Here is a 16646-nt window from a genome sequence, read left to right on the forward strand (position 1 = left end):
ATGGCTTTAATAAATTGCACAAATTGTATTCAATAGAAAAAGTTGAGAAATTACAAAAAAAGTTAATTTTACAAAAATTAAGCACTAATGTAATTTACTGGCAATTTCAGGGAAAGACTCTCCAAAATGAATGTTGGAGTGATTGAGCTGAAAGTTTAAAATGAAGAAATTAGAATACCAGAAGGCACATCAGACATTTGCAATGCTAGAAGACTGGCACTACAAGATCAACACATGATTCAAACATGTAAACATAGACAAAAAAAAAAAAAAAAAAAAAGAAGTTTCCTGTGGTATTAAATAATGCACCAGAATGTTTTGGCAGCTTAACTGCTGCGTGAGCAACATGTCCTAACAGTGATTACGTGTGAAACTCATCCAGGAGAGTATTCCCATCTTTGTGCCACTTGAAGCACACAGGCATCGCCACACAAGTCACATGCGAGATGCTGAACTTGAGGTAACCAGCCTCCATCACGCTTATGTAACATGAGCCCCTAGTTCACGATGGGAGCGAATCCTGATCCACTCAGCCTTGCTGGAGCACATAAGTTGCTTAGAAAACCTTATTTGGCTGCTGATCCCTGAGCGGGACAAGTGCTCAGCCGACAAAGGCACGCTGAGGAAATGTGAGACGCAGGCTGAGGTCTGTAAGGAGCAAGTGTTATTAGCACAGCGGTTCCTCCCTGGCGGGAGAGCCTGTTCCAGCTCAAAGGTGTACATAACATGTGGGAAAACAAAGGGTAAACATCCAGCAGCCTGTTGTGTGATAAGACAACATCTACATTCCTTTTGCAGACAAGCTGTCACAAGCAATCTAATCATTAAATGGATCAGAAAAATTTAAAAGTGCACTGAAAAAAGAATGTTGAACAATACTGCTGGGATGGTCACTGGATAAGCAGTTTAGTCACTCCTCTGATGGTCTGAGGGAGCCAAGGTGACTGGGATTGTAGATCAGCTGGATTGAGAATCTGCAATGGCACTGAAATAATGGCCAGTAGTGGAAACACAAATGCAATAGCAGGAAAAAAAAAAACCAACAACAGCATGGATCTCTTACCACCCACTGTCGCCCCCTCCCAAAAAGAGAACAACTTCCAAAATAAACTATAACAGAAAAAGGCTGGCCTTCTTGGTCCTTCTGGTGCAAAGTTGCTGATGTTAGTTTTTTTTTTTTTTTCTTTAAAGTCCAAAGCAATAACATGCTGTGTTTCAGAGCATCAGGGTCCATCATGGGTTTCGAACCCATACCTGCACTGCTGCCTACCCTCTCCTGTGCTCCTGGCTTTAGAGGGAAGCCTCCGGCCCGCGGGGCTGAAAGCCCTCTCTGCGGATGCACATGTCGAATCGGGGGGTGACCTCGCAGCGTACCAGTAGGGTGTCGTCCCGCACATACTGCCGCTGCTGAAGGGCCTGCAGGTGCATGAAGGTGACATAGCCAAAGCCCTTGGGGTTGCGTGGGGATGTGGGCCGCTGGAATGCCAACAGATCTGGCTTGGTTTCCATCACTTCCACGTGGTGCTGGTTGTCCACTTGGTCCAGGATCGCCAGCCGGATGATACCCTGGAAGGGCCAGGACAGCTGGCTGTCGAAGTCACCCTGCATGGTGTGCACGAACAGGGAGATGTAGTTGGAGCAGCGTGGGGCATTGGGCGTCTGCAGGTGCAGCCGGAGGCAGAGCTTGTAGCCCGGCCGCCCCGTGTAGAAACCAGGGCTGTGTATGACCACGGGCTGGCCTGCCTCCTGGTTGCGAAGGTGGGCAGAGAAGCCTTCTACCCGCCACACATAGATACCCTGGCACTGCTGGGCCTCCAGCTCGCGTGCCCGCTCCTCCAGAACGCGCACCTGCCGCCGCAGCTCGGCCAGCTGCGCCACCTGCGTGTCATTGTGAATACTCAGCTCACGCAGCTGGTGGTCCTGCCGCACGAGACGACCCTCCAGCTGGTGCACTGTCTCACGCATGTGCTGCAGGCTTGGGCCACACTCGCAGGGAGGGCCTGACGTGGGCCCAGCTCTCGTGGTGCCTGCCCGTTCCTCGCACGATGCCCCTGGTGCAAACGGCCCGCTCCCCAGCGTCAGGTTGCGCAGATGGTCTGCCATATGACGCATGTGCATCTGTGTGAACTCTTGCATGTGCTGCGCCAGGTCGTTCCGTGGCATCTGCAAGGAGGACACCACACTCTTAGCGCGCAAGGAATCGCCATAAGAAGCAGACGGAGAGTGAGGACACCAAACTGTTTGTACTCACCCTCTCCTGGCATCCAAAGGAGCTGAATGGACAGGCAACAGGAGCTTTGAGACAGTCCAAGTCACAGTGTGATGCCAACTGGCAAGAGACACGCAAAATCAACCACTTCATAAAAAGTGGCAGCGTAATAATATAAATCCTCTTTTGCTACATCTCTGCTGTTGTTTGGGTACAACAACATACTCCGCAGTAAATTCCTCACACAGTCATAAAAGTCAATGACCTGGGCCATTTCTGGGTGACCGAACATTAAAACGGACAGAATGGAGACCGGATGACCAGGCCGCTCACCTGGTCTCGGATCAGCTCCATGCTGCAGTAGTTGCACACCACGTAAGCAAGGGGGCACTGCTGTTCGTGAAGCTGTTTGGCATGAGAAACATGGAAAACGAGTGAACAAAGTTACTACCTGTTATTGACATTGCTAAACAGACACACTGTCCAAAGCAAATTACATCACACTTTTGTTTTTACATTTTCAAAGAGCTGGATTTTTTTCCTCTCAAGGGTACAACAGCAGGGTCCCCCCTAGGAGATGAACTCAACAAAGGAATGGTGAGTGGCACCTTGCTCTCCTCGTACACGTAGGGATGCATGCAATCAGGACAGGACACTGGTCGGCGCGGGCAGTGCAGGGAAGTGTGCTCCTCTAGTTGGCTCTTCCACACATCATTCTGGCACAGCGGGCACTGCACCGTGGTGAACTGGCACTGCACCACATGGGCCTGTGTGAAGGCACAGCAAGTAGCAGGGCTTTAGGAGCATTTTATGTAGTATGTCGGTGGCAGTGATGCTTTCTAAAGGAACCTCGTGATCAGAGCAGTTAAGGTGTGGTCCTAGGGGACATGTGTCCAGCAGGCCCCCCCAACCCCTCAGTGAAAGTCCAGCTTGGACAGTAACGGTTTTTTCTCCCCATTGGCATTTTTCTTCACGATGGGGACAGATCTAAGATTAGGAGGGCCCCGTCTTCCCCCAGCACTCCACCCATACACCTACCTCCAGGTGCCGGAGCTCCATCTTGTGGTTGCAGCCAGTATTGGGGCAGCGCACAGTCAGTGACAAAATTTCACGCTTCGCAAAGTTATCGGGGAAGAGTTGCTCTTCCAACAGCACTTCATTGTCCACTGGACACTTCTGTCCTGCATCCCTGTCATAAAGAGAGGGGTGGGGAGAGCTGCTTGAGACCTGGACGTGTGAAGAGAACTTGGCTCAGACCAATTCCACCAAGCCTGAGGTGCTTACCGGAGTGACTTCTCAATGCAGCCGCGACAGAATCGGTGACCGCAGGGGGTCTGCACAGCTGCCCGTAAAGCCATCAAGCAGATGGGGCACTCATACTTGCTCTCCAGGGGCGGGTCAAACTCGACATCATACCCCTGTAGATCAGTCTGCCCCGTGCTGCTGCTCTGCTGGAGGCTGGAAGATGTGCCCAAGGTGACCGGACTCTCCGAAGGGCTCCAGCAGGATTCGCGCTCCTTCTCCACAGAGGCTGCACACGCTGACAGTTCAGAGGAGCCACATGCAGCTTCCAGACCATCCTTCTCCGTCTCACAGCAGGATTGGCTCATCTTCACACTGTGGATCGACAGGAACAAGAAACTGGGCAGGCCAACATCACACTGCCACTTGGACAAAGTGGTAAATATATTCACCTATTGGTTAAGAGTACACACACACAGAGTCTGAAAAGACTTATCCCACGTGGAGTCGTGGCAAGCTGGAGCCTAACCCAGCAACACAGGGCGTAACGCTGGAGGGGGAAAGGACACACCCAGGATGGGACGCCAGTCCGCTGCAAGGCACCCCAAGCGGGACTCGAACCACAGACCCGCCCAAGCCCTCTGCGCCACCGTGCACTCCCGGTTAAGAGTACATTTCTTCATAAATCTTTTCCCTTCTATAATGCAATGAGATCTGTTTATCTCCTATGATTAAGTGTCTTTGAAGGATGGAAAAATCTGTCACCTTTAATAATAATAATAATAGAAAAAAAAAAGAGGGCTGATGTGGACAGAGCTTCAATCAGTGCAGATTCACTGAGGACTGTCCCAAAAGTAGTTGCTGTAAGACATTGTTTCATAAGGAACTTGATGTCATTTTACTATAACATCTTTAACACTTAATTTTTCCTTGTCCATTTTCAACAAGCACTTGTCCACTAGTGTCGTGGTGGTAGCCCACAGTATAAGATTGAAGCGTGGGCCAGGGTACACCCTGGATAGGATGCCTGGGCATTACACAAACTCGCACACTAAGGGCCACCAATTCACACCAATTTACTTGCTGAGCCTTACATAATTATGTCCACAGTTCATTTGTAACATTTTAACTACTGGTAAAGTGACAAACATAAATCTTACCTGTTTGTATTGTTTTTTAAATCTGCTGTTCAACAGATCATCCTTGATTTCTTTCAAAAAAAAAGCTCCCCCCAAAATTCACAATTTCTGCATCGCCTCACAGCTGAGTGTCACAGCTGACATTAGTTCACTTGGAAAAGTCAACCTCTCTTCCATTGTCACGTTGTAACACTTCCCCTTTCATGTCTTTAGGAAAACCCTACTGCTAGAATTGTAGCCCATGTTTGTTGTTGGTATTTTCAGAGTAACTGGGTCTCGAAGAGGATCTGCAAGCCTCCACCAAAGAGTGCTGACACAATGCTCCTTTCTGCAGCGATCAGACCTGCAAGACACATTTTTAGAAGTGGTTAGATTTAAATATAATGCTGCACGAAAGGGGAACTACAGCATCGCTCCTACTTCTAACTTTAGCAGTTCCAGTCTGTGAAGGCAGGCTGTACATTTACATTTATTCATTTGGCAGATGCTTTTCTCCAAAGCAACACGCAGCTCAGAGTAAACAGATGGGTTTAGACTACGCACAGAAGAGTAGCATTCATGCCATTCAAGTGTGATCACAGCCCAGAAAAAATAAAACTGTCATGGATTGATACCATCAGCCAAGATCTGCTCTGCACAGCTGTGAGCATCAGTGGCCAAGAGCAACGGGGGGAAGCGTGTGACTGTGCCAACATTTCACAAGCGCACGGAAGGGATAAGGGTGACATTACAGCAATAATTCAAGAAAATGAGGTGGACATTTGAGTGCTGTCATTAACGGGTGACAGCTTGTCATAAGATGAAATGCAGCACTGTTCTGACAGGTTTGTTATACTCATGATCCAACAAATAACTCAGTCATCAACGAATGGACCAGCACTGGACAACAGAGAAGATGAGAGTGAGATGAAGAGACCGAATGAATGTGACATCTCTCTCCACCACAGTCACTTACAACGTGAGGTTCGTATAGCGGACTACCTGCACGGATGTACTCATTTATTCATTACACAGCTCAACATTTATGATTTATTGCCTTTCTCTACCGATTCAGGTAAGTAACCAGGCCAAAGACACCAGCAGGAGGTGGGATTCGAACCTGGAACCTTGGTGGCAACTCAACAACTACTAGGTAAAGAGGCGATGGTGATGATTGATGGTGTGTGAAGGAGTCCGTTTCGTGGGGAGCGCGAAAAAGGCGCGTTGTTCCGCTGCGCTTGTCGAACCGCTACGGTGAGCGGCGCGGCGCTGCCAGGCGGGAGGGAGGCCGACTAATGGAACTGCCGACGACGGGAGTATTCTTGTTCCTTCCTTCCTTCGTTCCGACCTCCGTTACGGAACGAATGGGCACCGGAGAGCCACAACAGCCACAGTGCCTCCATCAGCAACGGTAACGACAGCGGAGTGGAAAAAGGGCGGTAAGGATGGCGGCGCGAAAGGCACCGCTTCCAGGAACTCGGCCTGTTGCAGCGGAGGAGAAGCGCGAAGACTCAAAGGGCGCCGCTGCGCTGTGAGGCCAAATTCGCACACAGCCCGGCCGAGGCAGGACCGCCGGGCTCCCGGCACCACTTTACACACTTATATTCCCTGCTTTGTTCTCGCTTTATTTTCAACGTCTTACCTTGCGGAACTCCTCCGAGGCGCTCTTCTCCCCCGAACTTTCCGGACTCCGGGCACAGCGTGCGGGCGGGCTGGCGGAGGGAGGAAGGGAGGGAGAGGTAGCGCCCCCCGGCGGCCGGAGGACCAGACGCCTCCTGCGGCTGCACGTCTTATAGACTTCAACTGCTTTTCTGCTGGTGTTACAGTCCGACACATGAGAACTGATGAAAAGACCAGCTGCGCTGCAGCACTAAGCGAGGCACTGATTACATACATATTTTAACCTAAACTATGATTTTCGAATCCCATTATTGCTGCTTCAAGTTCAACAATTGCTATACTTTCCCCCTTTTCAAGAAAAAAATACATTATTTTATACATTCCTTTCTTCAGCAGACTCCCTCTGGGTGAAATAAAACTCGGAGTACTCTGAGCTTTATTATACAGACAAGTGACCACCGTGCACAGCTTGTGTGTCAGACACCAACACGTTGCTAATTCACATTCCTCCAGTAGTTCTAACAGAAGTGACATTTAAACAGCAAATTCATAGATGATCATAGCAGATGGTATGGACTCATTGATAGAGCTGTCAGGAAAGAAGCAGCTCTCTCAAAGCGATGGTTTCAAGACTCAGCAGCTCCTGCTCCCCCCCGCATAATTCGCGGCGTCCTGCAACACGTGACTGCTGTTTGCGAACGCGCAGGCGCGACATGCGTCCTGCGTCACTCGGCTCTACGTCACGGACATGCGCAGACTGTTCCTCGTCGCAGGCCGTCGTGTTCTTCGAGCTACTGAATAATTCCGTGCGTTTTCAGTACGTTCTGCCGTCCGCTACCTGCCGCTATAGTTGACCAGCTTTTGAGCGGAGTGCGAGCGCTTCCGAGGAGACCTCCCCCGCTGGAGCAGGCCACTGAATCAGGAGTCCGAGGAACTGAGCTCGAGTTTCCGCCTCTAGATCTATTCGACGGCAGTCAGTCTGACCCACGCCGATGGCGGTCACCGTACAGGAGCTGTACCGTAACTATGGCATCCTGGCGGACGCGAAGGACGACCTGAGCCAGGTGAGTGCCCGGGGCGAGCCACGCTCACACAGGGCGGACAGGAAGCCACCTGGCTGGGGGGTCCGCAGGCCCCGATCCGCCCCCGGCCCGGGGCTCCGAGGACCTTCACTTCGTCGTCAGGCCTACCATTGTGCCAGCCAGGTGTGAGTGAATCGATGTCTGCTGCTGATTTCTTCTGAGTATCTTGAGTGTTTTCTGTTTTCTTTCCTTTTTTTTTAAAATTTATATATAGAATTGAGCTCAGTGAGGGTAGCTCGTGCTCTCAGGTTTCCAGGGTTACGGGGGGTCGTGCCACTCCTCCAGTGTCCAGTGTCCTTCCGCACTGAGTGACTGTGTGATGACAGGGAATCTAGAGCCAGGTGCAGGTCGGACCCCTCGGTGACGGTGGTGGTTGTCGGTGTGTAAAGCTGGGCTCTCCCTGTGGTCCAGGGAGCACAGATTATAATTTTTTTTTGAATGTGGCTATTTTCGCGGTTAATTTTCACTGTTTAGCTATTCCCATTATTTTGTTCAGCAGTGGATCACAACAGACGGGCTCAGAAACACGTGATTCTCGAAGTACACTTTGTCAACATGCCATGGTGGACCATTTACATTAATTTAGTGGGCACTTTTCTCCAAAGCAATTGACAGTGTTGAGCTACTTAGTATTATTTAACCATTTACACATCCAGTTAATTTTACTGGAGCAACTGAGGGTAAGTGCCTTACTCAAGGCTACTACAGCTGGAACCTCCTTTGGACCTAAAGGTTGCAGGCTTGAATCCCGTGGGATTCAAGCCTGCAACCTTTAGGTCCAAAGGCAGCAAGTCTAACTGCTACATTATTAGCTGCTCATTAATGAAGCATGCTTTACACAGGTAGCTGCATATAAGATTGGTGGGGAGCTAATTTTTTTGCAAAAAAAGCTTCATTGCCTGTATGTAACATACAGGAATTATCTGTAGTTTGGTGCCAAACCCAAGATGATTACAATATAGAAAACATCCCCAGTGTGCGAGTAATAACAAGACAATGGTGCAAATAAAACAAAGTTGAGAAGTGAAACGTTGAAAGCAATGTCCCACACGACGCGGTTTAATCCAGAAGTACAAAACTCCCAGAAAGTTGAGAGAGATTCGGCAGTTGTCAGTGACAGAGGGAGACACGAGAATCTTCCGATTTTGGTTACTTATCCATTTCTATTCATCAATTCAGCACGAGTACCTTGATCAAGGGTTCTACAGCAGGTGAGATTTCACTGCTCCTCTTGTTCTTCCAGCACAAAGATGCATATCAGGCCATCCTGGACGGGGTGAAGGGGGGCCCCAAGGAGAAATGCCTGGCTGCGCAGTTCATCCCCAAGTTCTTCAGCCACTTCCCTGAACTGGCCGACGCAGCCATCAACGCTCAGCTGGACCTGTGTGAAGACGAGGATGTCTCGGTGAGGCCGTGAACCTTTCCTTCCTTGGTGGACGTTGCCGTAAATTCGTAGGTGTTTGGTTTGCTTGGCAGCCATGGCTCTTACTGCAGGACTTTGACCTGAAGCACTTTAGATTGTTAGTTCTAACATGAGGGGACCCCTGTGTGCTGTCATGAAAATCTGGGTGTGTGTTTACGCTTAATTGTTTATCTGACAATTTGTCTACGATGATGTACCGTGCTGAGAGATGTACAATTGTTTACTTTACCAGTTTGGGGTAAATACTTTTGTTTAAGGACATTTGAGCCTAAGTTAGGATTCAAGACTCAGCCCTTTCATTGCAACTATGGTACTTTCTTTGATCTTTTGTGATCAAAATTGCCTGGTGCACTCATTTGCTCAACTGATTTTCATCGTTCTCCACGCCTCTTGCAAAGCTCAAGCGTTAAAACTGCTTCTTTCGTTCTCGGAAACTACTTTTAGATCCGGCGCCAAGCCATCAAGGAGCTGCCTCGATTCGCAGCTGGCGAAAACCTGCCCAGGGTTGCGGACATCTTGACACAGCTGCTACAAACAGGTAAATGAAACATTATCATAGCATACTATTCAAATGTTCCTGTATGTAATCTCATTCATGGTCATTTGTTTATGGCAGTAGTGTACAGATTCAAAGATGGGCTTTCAGCAGGGATGTACAAATTTGTACAATAAATGCAACTCAGATGGTTTTGTTTGTTTGTCTTAAGAAGCAGTCAATTGGTGTTTTATATGTGTAATTTATTCAGATTGGCTGTAGCGTGTTTTATTGCTGAATAAAATGTATTTCCCATGTGCAGACCTAATAATGGTAAAAATTTCTCACCACTGCAGATGATTCTGCCGAATTCAACCAAGTTAATACAGCTCTGATCTCAATCTTCAAGATTGACGCAAAGGGTATTTTTTTTTTTTTTTTTTTAAAGAAAATCTTTGCAATGAGAGCATTTTGTGGAACATCAAAACCTGTTGTACTGATGACATTATTTAATGAAAGTATCTTCACTCCTCCCTGATGCACAGGCACTCTCGGGGGTCTGTTCACACAGATCCTGCAGGGCGAGGACATCGTTCGTGAGAGGGCCATCAAGTTCCTGTCCACAAAACTGAAGACTCTGCCTGAGGAAGTAATGACCAAGGAGGTTGAGGATTTCATCTTCACCGAGATTAAGAAGGTTAGAGGTGCATCTCCTTGGGCCCGACTTTCTTTATGTACTCGATGGAAGTTTAACATGGATTGGGATGTAAATAAACAGGTTTGTCATGACACCACTTGTTACTTTGCGGTGCACAAATTCCAGTTAACGTTCCTTTGTTGGGGTTTGAACCCAAAACAGCTGTTGCTTATTTTCCTTGAGTCAGTCTTTTGTGAATGGGCTGTCCGGGGTGACTTTTGTGTACTCACTGTTGTCACCTCTCCCCAGGTGTTGGAGGATGTGACGGGTGAGGAGTTTGTGCTACTCATGCGCATCCTGGCTGGCCTGAAGAGCCTGCAGACCGTGAGTGGGCGACAGCAGCTGGTGGAACTCGTGGTGGAGCAGGCCTTCCTGGAGCAGGCACTGAACCCTGCTGATGCCGACAGCGTGGACCGGCTGCTGCAGTGCACACGCCAGGCCTTGCCTCTCTTCTCGGTGTGCAGCCGCAGCGGCATCGCTATGCCTCATTTCTGTACACCTAAGCCACCTCACCCTTCTTTTTTTAATAAAAAAAAAAAAAAAAGAAAATCTTTTTCTGATTTTCTTCCTTTTTGTCCCCAGAAAAACGTGCATTCCACACGCTTCGTGACATACTTCTGTGAGCACGTGCTGCCCAACCTCAGCATGCTGACGAGTCCTGTGGCCGAGCTGGACATCCAGCTGGAGGTTAGTGCTTCATTCCTACGGTTCAGTGTCCAGCACTGCATTCACATTTATTCGTAGAGCAGATGCTTTTCTCCAAAGTAACTTATGATGTTTAGCTACTTACGTAATTTTGCTGGAGCAATTTAGGGTAAGCACCTTGCTCAAGGTGGGATTCGGACAGGCAGCAGCTCTAACGACTACGCTACCGGTTGGAAAAACCCTGCGCAAGAGATTTAATCCATCAACGTGTGACTGGTTAAATCGAGGCCAAAGCTGTGAATTTGGACCAAATCGCTTTGTTATACGTATAATACAGTTGTCAAATAAAGAGGACCCCCTGTGTTAGTTTTGCTGTGCTTGCATGTCAGTATTAATACTGTGATTAGAGGTTCTGATTGCTTTGACACTTTCGCAGGTCCTGAAGCTGTTGGCAGAAATGAGTAGGTTCTGTGGTGACATGGAGAAGCTGGAGACCAACTTGAAAATTTTATTTGAGAAGTTGTTGGTAAGAGATCAGCAGTTTGGTTGTTCCTTATAACTGCTCCTAATTGATGCTGGTGGGTTATGTCCCCTTGTATGAATATGCAAACTTTTGGGGGTTCTTTTGTCGCAACTGTCACTGTCAAGGTTGAAACTCTGCTTTGTCTGGTATTTTATGGGTATATACGGGTTCCTAATGCCAGTCTGTCTCTTGCTGATACCCCTGCTCCCCGTATCCATCAGGAGTTCATGCCCTTGCCCCCAGGGGAGGGTGAGAATGGAGAGCATTCTGGGAATGAGGAGCCCAGGCTGCAGTTCAGCTACGTCGAGTGCCTGCTCTTCAGCTTCCACCAGCTGGGCAAGAAGCTGCCTGACTTCCTTATTGACAAGATCAACACCGAACGTCTAAAGGACTTCAAGATCAGGCAAGCGCCTCATCTGCCACTGGGCTGGGACATGCTGACATGAAATTAAAATCCGAAGTGATTGCTGTGGGCACCATGTTGAATTTATTCTGGAAACGGTGTTAATTTGCATGCTCCAAACCATCTTGATTTGCCTCCCCCCACTATATTCCCGTTAAGCCACAACTAGAATTCAGTTTTTCTTGAAGGTGTGGAATACCAACGAGCCTATGTTCCATGTCTGTATTTTACTGATATAACGCACACCAGAAGCCCCCTCTACAAATATGTTGTTGAGCCAAGATTCCTCCACTAGAAAACATTTAATTTGCATCATGAGTCTCATGAATTTGGGATAGTGCTGTATGACAGTTCTGGTTAAGTATTGTAACTTTTTGTGTTTGTGCTACAGTTGCCTCTCTTTTTCTGTATGGATTTGATCTTTATGTCGTGACCCTGTCATATTGTTTTTACTGAAATAAAAAAAAAAATCATGATTAGTTTATATTGCTTGAAACTAACAGCATCGTCTGTGTGCAGCGCTGGTTTTTACTCTGTCCCATCCCTCTCTGCATATAGGTTGCAGTACTTTGCTCGTGGTCTTCAGGTGTACATCCGCCAGCTTCGAGTCGCCTTGCAGGGCAAGACTGGGGATGCCCTGAAGACAGAAGAGGTACCGCCCAGTGGTCCAGTGTAATCTTATTGTTCACAGTAAATGTTGGTTTCTGGTTGAACTTTGCCTTCATAGCGCTTTTTTTCCCCCCTCCCTGTAGAATAAGATAAAAGTGGTGGCTCTGAAGATTACAAACAACATCAATGTCCTGATCAAGGTGAAGTTTCTTTTTTAAAATCCTCTTTTGAATATTGAAAAAAGGTATGGAAATAAATGCAAAACACTAATGTATGACAGTTTAAAGTTTGCGCTCAAATGAATGGCTATCTCTCCCCCCCCCCCCCCCCCTCCTCATTAGGACCTCTTCCACAACCCTCCCTCCTACAAGAGCACAATCACACTGTCCTGGAAACCTGTTCAGAAGATGGATGTGGTGGGGTACGTCATTATGTCAGCCATCTTCGGGACCATACAGCGCTTTCTCATCCTCCCTTCTGCGTTATTCAAAAAAAAAAAAAACAAAAGGAGTCTGAATTGACTTGGTGGTGCAGCACTCTTGCTTTATAGCTCCCAATTTTAAAATATTTAATGAATTTGTCAGTTTGTTGACTTCCTCGGCTCTGTGGTCTCAGTCTGTGTGAAGTTTGCATGTTCTCCCATGCATGGGTTTATTTTCACACTCTAAAGACGTTTTTTTTTAGGTGAACTGGTAAATGTATTTTGCCTTTTTGTTTTTTTTGTCCCCCCCCCCCCCCCCCCTTCATTGCTCTGCTGTATAATGATAGGTGATGTTGAGAACTGTAAGTCAGGAATAAGTTAAATACTGTTAATGTGCTTTGTGGTCTTAGTGTAAGAAAACTTTTTCAATAATACAGTTCTGTTACTTTCTACAGTCAGAAGAGACCATCAGGGGAAGAAGTGGCACCTGGGTCAGCAATGAAGAAGGTTTCGCCACTCCCCAGGAGGGATGCCAGGCAGATCTACAACCCCCCCAGTGGGAAATATAGCGCCACCATTGGCAACTTTTCTTATGGTGAGAGTTGACTCCAAGTGGTTGATTTCACATTTCAGGTGGCGCTCATGTTGAGGATCATTAGTGTGGGTATTGGCCTCTTGGTGGAGGGGTGAGTACTTTTACGAAGGGTGCGTTTCTGTTGAAAAGGGCGCTGAAATGCCTTCATTTTGTCGCCCAGAGCAGCGTGGAGGGTTCCGAGGAGGCCGTGGCCGAGGCTGGGGAGGAAGAGGCAACAGGAGCCGGGGCCGAATCTACTGAGCTGGACTCGCGCCTGTCCTCCTGGTAGTGCGCTGAGGAGCAGGACTCGCAGCAGCAGTGGGGTCCTTCTCTCCGGTCTCTCCCACATGTCAGCAGCTTGCTGTGTCCACATGGCCCCCCCCTTCTCTGCAGTCACCTGAGAAGTGAACTTTGACACTCTTTTTAAATCAAGCCAGCAAAAGAAGACATCAAGTTGTGAACTTTTCTACAATTTATTTTTCTTTGCGATTCACCAAGTAGTTTTATGGATTTGGTTTCATACGGACGCATTTCTGTGCAACAAAAATGATCATGCTCTGCTACCATGGCTCTTTAGAACTGTTGGGAAAGATTTTATTTTTCTTTTTAATCACCTGGTAACAAAAGTCTCCCCTCTCCTTTTGTTTTTAATTTCGTAGAGCTTAATTTCAGTGGTAAAGGTCAGGTTTCTTCCACAGGTTTGTAAGAATTTGTCAGTTAAATTTTGTCTCACCCTTTGTGTCTTGTTGCCTTTTTTTTTTTTCTTTCTTTTTTTTTTGTATTTGAGCCCACTGGGATAGATTTGTGAGGAAAAAGGTAAATCCGTGGAACACAAGCATAGAAAAATTGGAAGGTCATCAAGTCAAACAGATCTGAATTTGTTTTTATATAAAACAGAAGGTCTTTTTGCCTATATGGCCATAGATTTAAAATGCTGGTTAAAGTAGAAGCGATAAGTGAGTTTAGATTTGTTTTACAGTTAACACTTAATCGGAAGTAATACAGTCAGAAGGTTACGACTTGGGAGTAAATGTTTCAGGTAACTTAGCTTTGTACGCAATTTACAGTAGTTACTATACATTTTATTTCCAGTTTCTGCTGTAAAGTTTTGCATGCATTTTGTATTGCCATTTTACTCCTGTTAAGTGTTATTTAAAATGTTTTGGATTAAAAAAAAAGATCTGGACCAAAACCCTTTGTAAATCCTCTCAATGCAGTTTCCTTTATTTGAAGAGTATGATGAAATTCAGTTAAAACTGTATTCTCTAATGTGGCAAAATGACAGACGTCTTCATTTTTTTTAGGCGTTTTTTAGTGGCTATTCATAATACGTATGGCGGCACGGTAGCAGGCAACTTGCTTTCATGAAAATTAACCTTCGTGAACTCAACGCCAAAGTGATGAGTTCGTTGAAAAAACAGGTACAGCTTCTTGAAAATGTCTCAGACGTTAATCGCAGTAAATTGACCCTAACATGGCGGACTAAGCATTCCACACCAGTGACATTCACTTCCTAGTTACGCTCGGAAAAGGGTGCGTTTCCGCTTCCGGTTTTCCGCTGCGTCTGCAAATCCAAAAGAGAGAAAGATGGCGGAGCACAGGAGAAGCAGGTCAGGGTCCCGGCGCTCCCTTTGCATCCGCTGGAATGTCACCCTTCTCTCCATAGCGACCAGCGTACTGCTGGCTGAGCCCGGAGGCGCCACTACGCACTGGGTTGTCACAGAGGACGGCAAAATCCAACAACAGGTACGAGAGTTTGTCGCGTTATGTGCCGAGTCGAGACGAGTGTGGCATCGCCATCGGCGCGCGAACGAAGTGCCCGACACTACAGCGGCTCAGTGGCAACAAACGTCAATAAGTCGTCGACAGAGTGCGAGGACGTCGCTCTTTGCGAATGTGCCGAAGTGAATTTACCGCGTGGTACTGTTATTCACTGTCGTCGGTCGTGTCATGTTGGAGGTGGGCGGCCCGATCATGCGTTTGTCAGTCAGTCAGTCAGTGTAACCGCGTAACGTCATACGGCTGAACAGAGTTTTGTCGCGTCGAGAGTTTACAGCGAATCTTAAGCTGAGGCGGTGTGTGTGTGTGTGTGTGTGTGTTTGAAGGGCTGCGCTCACGCGCCGTCGCCATGGTGGTGAGGATATTCATTCTTCATTTACGTTCATGTTTATTTATGTCGGGCGCGAACGCGGCTGTGCTGCAGGTGGACTCGCCCCTGAACCTGAAACAACCACATGACCTCGTCATCTTCATGCGCCAGGAGAGCCGCGTGAACTACCTGAAGGAGCTGGAGGTGAGCACCAGGGGGCGTGATGGCTGAAGGGCAACCGGGGGCCCTTCGGCGGCGGCGGCGGGCTTTGTCCCACGTTCGCTCCCCGACACCCGCGTCTGTCCCCTGAGTCCGTTCGCAGACTTCTTCGTTTGTTGGAGGGGCGGCAGGTGGTTTCCTTCACATTCTTCGTGGCTTCACGTTATTTCTTGTGTTTGGTTGCCTACAGAACAGGTACATCCTACACATTTGCACTGGTCCATTTTTGGAATATGCCTCGAAGTACGAAAAAGGAGAGTCCCATGTTTCAAATACTCTTTAACGGACAAGGAAGTCAGCACAAGCGTGAATGACGGGTTTCAGATATGCATGAGCATTTTTTCAGTAGAATTTCAGTACTGAAATACATTTCACAGACAGAATATTTAAATGGAGTGCTAAAATAGACACTGTCGTACTACTAGTAGCGTTTCCTTAAATGCAGTTTACATAATACCAATATATATATATAGTAACCCTTTTTCCATTTTTGGGTGTTTTTTGGAGAGAACGTGATTTGAATATGCAGATGATGTTTTGCATCAAATTTCTTAATATGTATTACCTTCTCTTATTGTCCATGTGTTTACTGTACAGATGCTCTAATGTTAAGGTCAGATCTCAGCATCCTTAAGGGTTATAATACTTATATAAAACAAATGACAAGTGTAATAATAGGGTAACTGTGTGCAGTTCTCATTAGAGTTGACAAAGTCATGCTGGTCTTTCAGATTGTCAATTTTTTTCTTCAGCTCCAGGTGAGACGAGTGCTGACTTGTGTGTAAATATATGTAAATAAAGCCTGTTGGTCTGTGATGTGTATAACCCACCCTGTGGCGGTGCATGACTCACCTCTGTTTCTGTGAGGCAGAAGCAGCTTGTTGCCCAGAAGATCCACATAGAGGAGAATGAGGACCGGGACACAGGGCTGGAGCAGCGGCATTACAAGGAGGATCCAGACTGCGTAGCAGCAAGAGTGCCCCTGGGAGACCTAGACCTGTATGATGGCACCTTCATCTCGCTGGAGAGCAAAGGGATCAGGTCAGAGGCGATGGAGAAACACTCCTGTCTTTCTCTCCTGCAAGCTGATTGTCTCTAACAGGGATGATTCTGTGTGTTTGTGTTTCCTGCAGCCCAGAGGACTACGTTGACTCCCATTCCTCTTTACCAGCGGGCCTTGAGAAGCCAGACTGCAGTAAGATTTTTGAGCTGCCGTACAGCATCCATGCCTTCCAGCACCTAAGGGTGAGCAGCTCTTTGGGGATACAAGGATGGTCTGTTAGTGGGGAAGGTGCTC

General features: G+C 47.4%; 3 protein-coding genes across 6 annotated transcripts in view; 2 read left to right on the forward strand and 1 right to left on the reverse strand.

Annotated features, from left to right (window-relative positions):
- Positions 1 to 21: 21 nt before the first annotated feature.
- On the reverse strand, positions 22 to 6322 carry LOC108942315 (TNF receptor-associated factor 6). 2 transcript variants are annotated; one of them, XM_029251814.1, is made up of 8 exons: positions 6212 to 6322; positions 4612 to 4933; positions 3494 to 3826; positions 3248 to 3398; positions 2818 to 2976; positions 2543 to 2614; positions 2252 to 2329; positions 22 to 2163 (listed from the first exon to the last, which is right to left on the reverse strand). In XM_029251814.1, exons 3-8 carry the CDS (start codon positions 3817 to 3819, stop codon positions 1291 to 1293), a joined length of 1659 nt encoding a protein of 552 aa, XP_029107647.1. In that variant the 5' UTR covers positions 3820 to 3826; positions 4612 to 4933; positions 6212 to 6322; the 3' UTR covers positions 22 to 1290. The 2 variants fall into 2 exon arrangements, with proteins under 2 accessions (XP_029107647.1, XP_029107648.1); XM_029251815.1 differs by lacking the exons at positions 4612 to 4933; positions 6212 to 6322 and having other exon boundaries at positions 3494 to 3955.
- Positions 6323 to 6927: 605 nt separating this feature from the next.
- api5 (apoptosis inhibitor 5) lies at positions 6928 to 14230 on the forward strand. Its single transcript, XM_018765574.2, has 14 exons — positions 6928 to 7253; positions 8515 to 8676; positions 9139 to 9232; positions 9526 to 9591; positions 9715 to 9866; positions 10116 to 10322; positions 10449 to 10553; positions 10948 to 11037; positions 11256 to 11437; positions 11996 to 12089; positions 12190 to 12246; positions 12388 to 12467; positions 12923 to 13062; positions 13223 to 14230. The coding sequence occupies exons 1-14, from the start codon at positions 7182 to 7184 to the stop codon at positions 13300 to 13302; spliced, it is 1581 nt and encodes a 526-aa protein (XP_018621090.1). The 5' UTR covers positions 6928 to 7181; the 3' UTR covers positions 13303 to 14230.
- Positions 14231 to 14612: 382 nt separating this feature from the next.
- ttc17 (tetratricopeptide repeat domain 17) overlaps positions 14613 to 16646 on the forward strand; it is a 34580-nt gene continuing 32546 nt past the window's right edge. For all 3 annotated transcript variants that reach the window (XM_029252178.1, XM_018765480.2, XM_018765482.2), the window contains exons 1-4: positions 14613 to 14787; positions 15245 to 15334; positions 16221 to 16390; positions 16483 to 16594. In XM_029252178.1, coding sequence (XP_029108011.1) covers positions 14629 to 14787; positions 15245 to 15334; positions 16221 to 16390; positions 16483 to 16594 — 531 coding nt within the window. In that variant the 5' untranslated portion in view covers positions 14613 to 14628. The remainder of the gene's footprint in view (positions 14788 to 15244; positions 15335 to 16220; positions 16391 to 16482; positions 16595 to 16646) is intronic.

The sequence above is a fragment of the Scleropages formosus genome, chromosome 5, assembly GCF_900964775.1.
Source record: "Scleropages formosus chromosome 5, fSclFor1.1, whole genome shotgun sequence".
NCBI lineage: Eukaryota > Metazoa > Chordata > Actinopteri > Osteoglossiformes > Osteoglossidae > Scleropages > Scleropages formosus.

What these genes read in the sequence shown, in the direction of transcription:
- LOC108942315 (XM_029251814.1), bottom strand. Translation starts at nt 3,819, where the DNA reads ATGAGCCAATCCTGCTGTGAGACGGAGAAGGATGGTCTGGAAGCTGCA. An exon ending in TGCATTGAGAAGTCACTCCG is followed by an intron (nt 3,399 to 3,493) that starts GTAAGCACCTCA and finishes TCTTTATGACAG; the next exon opens with GGATGCAGGACAGAAGTGTC. An exon ending in CCTTTGGATGCCAGGAGAGG is followed by an intron (nt 2,164 to 2,251) that starts GTGAGTACAAAC and finishes TCCTCCTTGCAG; the next exon opens with ATGCCACGGAACGACCTGGC.
- api5 (XM_018765574.2), top strand. Translation starts at nt 7,182, where the DNA reads ATGGCGGTCACCGTACAGGAGCTGTACCGTAACTATGGCATCCTGGCG. An exon ending in AGGCCTTGCCTCTCTTCTCG is followed by an intron (nt 10,323 to 10,448) that starts GTGTGCAGCCGC and finishes TTTTGTCCCCAG; the next exon opens with AAAAACGTGCATTCCACACG. An exon ending in AGCTGGACATCCAGCTGGAG is followed by an intron (nt 10,554 to 10,947) that starts GTTAGTGCTTCA and finishes ACACTTTCGCAG; the next exon opens with GTCCTGAAGCTGTTGGCAGA.